General features: G+C 41.5%; 1 protein-coding gene across 1 annotated transcript; it reads right to left on the bottom strand.

Annotated features, from left to right (window-relative positions):
• Nucleotides 1–1,517: 1,517 nt before the first annotated feature.
• Nucleotides 1,518–6,531, bottom strand: dmrt2b (doublesex and mab-3 related transcription factor 2b). The gene is made up of 3 exons (XM_084067181.1): nt 5,775–6,531; nt 4,579–4,681; nt 1,518–3,123 (listed from the first exon to the last, which is right to left on the bottom strand). The coding sequence occupies exons 1-3, from the start codon at nt 6,189–6,191 to the stop codon at nt 2,228–2,230; spliced, it is 1,416 nt and encodes a 471-aa protein (XP_083923307.1). The 5' UTR covers nt 6,192–6,531; the 3' UTR covers nt 1,518–2,227.
• Between the last annotated feature and the right edge of the window lie 352 nt (nt 6,532–6,883).

Below are 6,883 nucleotides of genomic sequence, written 5' to 3'. Positions count from 1 at the left end.
TGGAAAGAGGTAATTGGTATATTATCCCAGATAATCTCAGAAAATATTCCTATTTGCCCACAGCTGTGCATTCTGGGCATATTTCCTGATAATCTCAAAATTAACAGTAAAAAAAAGAGTATGATTACATATTCTCTTCTCCAGGCTAAACATACAATTGCGCTCTTTTGGAAAAACCCAGATAAACCAGACATAAGACAATGGTATAGAGAATTATCAAATTGTCTTGCACTTGAGAAGCTCACTTTTGCGATTAAAAAGAAACCTGCCATCTTTCAAGAAATTTGGGGACAGTTCATGCAGTTTATGGAAGGTAACCCTTTAGGACCTGTGTAAATAAATAATTCTGCTACTTCGTATTGTGGGAGGGAAATTCATGACCATATCTTATTATTTTTGTTTGTTTGTTGGTTGTTGTTGTTTTTTGTTTTGTTTTTATGTCTTTGTAACGTTTTGTTTAATTTTTGTTTTTGGATGCCAGATGCTATGTATATGTATGATTGCTATGTGTTGTCTTTTTGCTTTATTTTTGTTTGTTGTTTTATTATAGACATTTACTACAATTGCCATATTGTTGTGTTATATACCTGAAAATGCCAAATAAATATATTGTTTAAAAAAAAAAAAGTGGTTAAATGACCTTCATTCCAGAATGAAACATGAGTGAAACTGAGAAATGGAACAACGCCCTGGATTGTGGGGGATAAAACAGATCCCCAGTGTTGTTCTTCACGTGAGTCATGATCACCACCACTTTGTGATTGACGCTTGTCGTTTTGTCACTTAATACTGCATAATGCTCACTGATGTTGTACTGTATAAGGCGACCGGCACACATTCTGTGCTTTCAGGCTTAACGACATCATTCTTCTTTTGTTCCAATCCCTCAGTCTGTCTGTGAAAGAGACACGGGGAGATAGACGGGCATTTGGAGATGCCAGTAGATAGCGGCAAACAAAAGACACAGAGCAGTGTGCTATCGCCTCTGCGTTGACGCCACATGGGCCAGAGTTGTCTAAACTATCTGATCGCCACATCTCACAGATTACAGTGCACAACAAGCACGGTAGAGGGAATGAAGAAAAAACAAACCCAATGTGGATATAGATCAAATGCGGGTTCAAACAAAGCTTGGTATACAATAAAGAACAATGTTGCCTAGGCAACCCTGGCACCCACCCATCCGTCCCGCTAATACCCATCATCTCTCAGTCTGTTGGTGTGATGAGGTGATAATGCATAGAATTCTGAATAGAATGTCATTCCTCGGAGTGGGGTGTAAATTTATACAGTAATAACGATACAGTCTGACTGAATGCCTGTCATGTGCTGAGCTCAAACACACTAAATAACGCACCTTGTTTGCAGTTGACATAAAGGAACATGAGCAGAGGTGTCAGATATTGAGGGTTTGCTGTCATCCCTTGTTAAAGAGTACGGTCACAAGAATTGCATGGCTCGTGTTTTTTTGTTTTTTGCTTGTTTTTTTGGGTGGGGGGGTCTGGCTCTCTTAGCGAGCCACCTGCCTCCTTGTGTGCTCTATTTCATTGTTAGTTTTCGTTTTAGTTAAGAGGGATTCTGAGCAGCACCAAGTTTGTTTTGACAGTGTGATGCCAGAGAACAGAAACGGAGGCCAACCAACCACATCCACACTTTGATTTGAAATGTAAAAAAAAGAGAACTGGGCAGGACTTCAGTCAGCACTTGACTTTTTCATCAACCGTGTTTTATGAAAGTATTTCTGCTTTGGGGAAAAGAGAATAAAATATATTTGATGTACGAGAGATCTAAGCAGCATGTTGCAAGAGTTTTTTTTTGCCTACTTTTGATAGACAACTATAAAGAAGGATCATAAGGAATACATTTTTAGATGAAATGTTCAAAGGAAATTATGACATTATAGGCATATAAACTGATAGGTCAGGCAAGCAAATTACATAATACATCTTTTTGCGGTTATCATTTTACAAATTCTGAAAAAAAATTACAAAATACATTTTCTTAATTTTTTTTATGAAATAGGCCTATATTTTATACATATTTCTTTCTCTATGGTACCTCTTCAAGTGCAATTGTACAGCAACCAGCCTTTGTCAAAGGAAGACAAAGAAAGCAATGGCAAAATGACAAGCAGTTCAGCCAGTTTTTCATCTTTACACACTCAATGTTGGTGGCATCTTAGTCCACACAGTAACAAAGCTGCACCATGCTGCTTTCCATTTGTCTCTCAGGCCCTCAGCAATGCCTCCACGGAGAAAGGTAATGGCCTCACAGCAGGAGATTTTACTGAGTTGGCGCGAGGGCTTTTGACAGAGATGATGTGAGGGCTGACCACAGTGGCAGGAATGGCTCCCGACCAAGCCTTGCCTGGCACCAGGTTTGAAGTCCTGCTGGGTGTGCTGGCCTGTGGCTCACCCTGGATCCCCTGATCCAAACCCACAATGGACTGCATGTCGCCTTTAAAGTCAGCTAATTCTCGCCTGGGTAATGTTTGCCTTGACAAGGCATTGTCACAGTCCTGATCGGCTGAAGTGATACGCCGGTAACTTTCAAGACGCTGGTTTAATAATAGCGGTATGTCGAAAAGCTCTGGGCGGGACCCGTCTCTCTTCTTACAGCCCCTCCAGCTGTCCTGCTCGCCATCCTCCCGGTCGGACGTGACCCTGGCAAGCTCCTTGTTTCCGCCTGACTTGGGTGTGAAATGAGGGTACCCGACCTCCACGGAAGACCTGGCTTTCAGGCTGAAGAGCTCCTCGCGACAGAATTTGAGATCACACTCGTACACAGGCTTATACTTAAACACAGAGGCGTAAGTGTATGCCCCTATACCAATGGGGTCCTCACTGAGAGGGTGCCAGTGTTGGCCAGAACTAGGGGCAACGGGCAGCGTTTGACAGTGAAGGATGGGGAAGAGGGCAGAGGACGATAAGGACAGGTCTCTCTCCAGGTCTCTCTGTCTCAACTCCCGCGCCAGCATCACACTGTCCAGCTCCTTGTCCGCAAAGGCTCTCCTCTTCCTCATCCGGGCACTGACCGAGGGACAGGAGAGGTGGGCGTCATCACGGAGTGTCTGCTTCGACCAGCAGGGGGTGTCCTCCTGTGGTGGTACGGCTGATTTCAGTCCTGCATGGGGAGAAAAGACAATTTACAATTAAAAATGTAGGCATTTAGCAGACTCTTAATCCAGAGCGATTTACAGTAAGCAAGGACAACACAAGATAATACATCAAATGCATAGAAATAGTAATCTAATAATAAACGAATGCTTAAGTAAACCAAGAACCTATATCGTCAGCCTGTACATTTAAACCATACACACTATAGGATGCCAGGTCAACAATGACCTGGCATCTGTCTACATAATATGCTACAGTATCTAAGTTACATTTTAGCCTTTGCATAAGCCTGCAAGGTCGTCAAGGCATCAAGGCTATAGTCACCCGTTGTTGTTATAAATTGATTTCTTTATTCATTATTATTATTCTAATGTATTAACCAGTTAAACCCCAGCATCCTTATTGTGGGGAAAGCTTTCACTGAAAATAGTAGATTGACAAGCTCACCATCAGCAGAAAAGACACTAGTATTGAGCCCTGAGGTACTCCGGTTACCCATATGGCGTTTAAGTGGTTAATATTATTGTTTATTATTTTTATTATGCACCTCTAGATGTCTAGATGCAACAAAGAGAGAAGAGACAAAGGAGAGAAGCCTGGCTTTTTGTGATTCAGGAGAGATGCATTGGAAAGTGTCCAGTATATTAATATATTCACACTCTGTTTTGCAGTAATAGAACAGAATGGCCAGGTTTTATGAAAAAGATCAATGATGATACCCTGCCATTCAGCAATTTGTTTTGATAAATTGGATGCCTCTGTTGCAGACAATGACGCTTTAACAGGTCCTCTAACACTGCTTTCATTAAATTGTGAAATATTCTTTACTAAAAGGAAAATATACCTTCAAAACATTGCCTACAAATCACCAGTTAATGCAAATTGTGATTCCATTCTTTTCATTTCTATTCAACTTTAAGAAATAAAATGCAAATTGGTATGTTTTTCCTGAGCTTTGCATTCTATTCATCTTGTCTGAAACTAGTAATGTGAAATTCATGATTTATTTTCAAAAAAATATTTTTCAGTGAATCAGTCAAAAGGGCTTTATAGTTGGTGTGAACTCTGCATCCACTTGACTTAGACATTTTAAAACTATATTTTGTATAGTTATAGTGCTCAGTGTAAATGGCCCTTAAGAATTGGAAATAAAGAGTCACTAAAGAGTTGTATGTGAATGAATGTTAGTTCTGAGGTCAGAACATGGTGAGTATTGTCTTTAACTTGCAAGCATAATCTCCTTAAAAAGAAAAATGTTTGATTCTTAATCCTGTTCCATAGTCAGTCTCCCATGACCCATAAGGCAACAAAGCAAAATGTATTAATTTCAGGTTTGCATTTCAGTTCACTGGAAAAAATAAAATAATCAAAGTGCTGACTCCTAAAGAGCAGTTACATTTTCCATTACTGTTTGAGAGAGGCAATGAGCTAATAGAGAATAGAGGTGTTAATTACACCTTACCCTGCAGGATGCTTTTAGCCAGGATGCTTGGCTCTGGTGCTCTGGTGTAGCGCTGATACGCCGTTCTTCGCATCGGAGCCGCACACCTGACCCCTCTCTTTCCCTGGGAGCAAAATGGAAGCGAGAGTTAGACATTTTACATAATTATATTACATTGTGTCTGTCTCTAGGGTCATTAGAGAAATAAGAACAGAACTGTGCTCATAAGCTTTAATCCTCACATTAAAAAAGATATCTGTAAGTGTGAGACATTGAGGAATATAGGTTTTGCTGTATTTTCCGATATACTTACTGCGGTCCAATAACACAAGCAAAAAAATCATTAGTAATTACTGAGGCATATTGGTGAATATTTCCTATGCCCCGTAGGCCTATAACCCGTTTAAATTAGAGGGAAGAAAATATTTAATTGACAAGCCAAGGCAAGTAATTATAACAAGTCATATTTAAGTATCAAGTAGCCTAATGTAGTTACAGTAGAAAAGTCTATGAACTATGTATATGCTAAGCTTTCGTTTTTATTGACAAATCACATTGTTGCTGCTAGAAAATATATTATAGCCTATAATAGCATATATACATGTCTCATTGTTATATAATAGCCTATTAAAATAATGTAGGCTATTATAATTAATTCAATATCTTCTTCACCTTTTTTCCAACATAGGATACTTATTACAACATTACTATTATTAGTAATAATATCATTGACAGCTATTTATGTTTTGCTTTTAATCACCAAGGAAAAATAACCAATATAATGTCATTGCTCTTTTGGTACCATCTGTGACACAAATGTGATTCAGGGGACAGGAGTGTCTAAACAGTTCGCACTGCCGTGAGAAGATCAGACCTGCTGGGACTGACGCAGACACATCAGCCTCCATAAATCCATCCTCACCTCAGAATGGTTATACAAAATTAGGCCTACGTTATTATAACCTATATGGAATTATCCTCACTGTCAAACATGAACAATATTTCACGTGCTATCTATTTCTCCAAGATAACGCGTTACAGTCTTGCTTGAGAAAATGTCAATGCAGTTCTGCCTCTGCACGTATCTTTCGCACTCATTATTCTGTTTTTATCTTTGTGAGCATAAATAAAATGTGGTAGAAAGTTTAAACACGGAGGGCAGAAAAGGCCAAAAGGACAACTCAGTCAGGATGACCGGAGTGCTGTTCTCTCCTCACCTCTGCCGCTTGCTGTCGCCGCAGGGCGACCTGTGCGGCCATGACGCGCTGCCGCTCCACCACCAGCAGACAGCTGGCGCAGCGGCAGTCCCTCCAGCGACAGAAGCGTTTGTGGCCTTTGAGACACGACACGACGCCGTGGTTCCGACAGCGAGCACATTTGGGGCTCCGGGTCATCTTTCGCTGTGGCTGCTGCTGTTGCAGCCGTGTTGTTGTTTCTTCCAGGCATGTTGACGCTTTCCCCTCTCCTCGGTCTCCGACGTGGTGCTGGTGGCCGCCGTGTCGCCCTTCGTCGGGCGACAGGCATCCGTCAAGACTGGTCACGTCAACCTCTTCTTCATCATCCACTTCAGATTTCAGTGAGTGAAGCTGCGTGTCTGTCTCTAGCTGTAGGCCTCTTTCCAACTGAGTGGACATGTATGGTCGTGTTCCAGGCTCACGTTGCAACCGCGTGCCTCCTTTAGACGTTGCGTGTCACCACACAACACACGCAAACTAAATGTGATTAAACCAGGGCTTGACCAGCCTACTGCTGCACTTCACCCTGATTTTGTATGGGGTTTTAGCTCCGCACCGGACAGCCTATACTGTCCCTGTGTGTGGAAATGTTGCCTTCTGCCGCCAGAGTTTTGAAATGTTAAGCCGCTCAGCTGCTCTCTGACGTTCAAGACGAGGTGGTCCAAGAAGAAAGAGGCAGACAGGCGGGGAGCAGGGACCCATGCACACCCATAGAGGTTTGGGAATGAAAGCCCAAGTGTTGCACTTTGCACATACAACTTCCCTCCTAGCCCCTATACCTGCTTGCCCGACCCACCTTAAAAGTTCTCATCTTACAAGTGGAAACCCTAACTACCAGCCTGTCAAATGTGTGTGCGTCATTTTCATTCTCAGAATGCTACTGTTGAAATGCAGCAGCATTTCGCATACATGCCAACCAAACGTGAAATGTTTGTCCTCCCGCATAAGCTTTTCGTGCTTATTGCGTTTGCAATAATAATTGTTAATAAATGATAATACATTATAAAGTAATATCAATTGCATTACAAATACGCTTACTGCCATCACTATAATCAGGTAAAAAAAAACGTGTGGGTCAGAGAGAAATGCAA

Source organism: Gymnoscopelus microlampas (assembly GCF_963454915.1).
Source record: "Gymnoscopelus microlampas genome assembly, chromosome: 9".
NCBI lineage: Eukaryota > Metazoa > Chordata > Actinopteri > Myctophiformes > Myctophidae > Gymnoscopelus > Gymnoscopelus microlampas.
This window is presented reverse-complemented; position numbering and strand designations above follow the sequence as displayed.

Bases quoted from the DNA above. Each gene is read 5' to 3' on its own strand.
- dmrt2b (XM_084067181.1), bottom strand. From the start codon at position 6,191: ATGTCCACTCAGTTGGAAAGAGGCCTACAGCTAGAGACAGACACGCAG. The intron at 4,682-5,774 runs GTGAGGAGAGAA...TTTTGCTCCCAG, and splicing joins GGCGACAGCAAGCGGCAGAG to GGAAAGAGAGGGGTCAGGTG. The intron at 3,124-4,578 runs GTAAGGTGTAAT...CTCCCCATGCAG, and splicing joins GGCTAAAAGCATCCTGCAGG to GACTGAAATCAGCCGTACCA.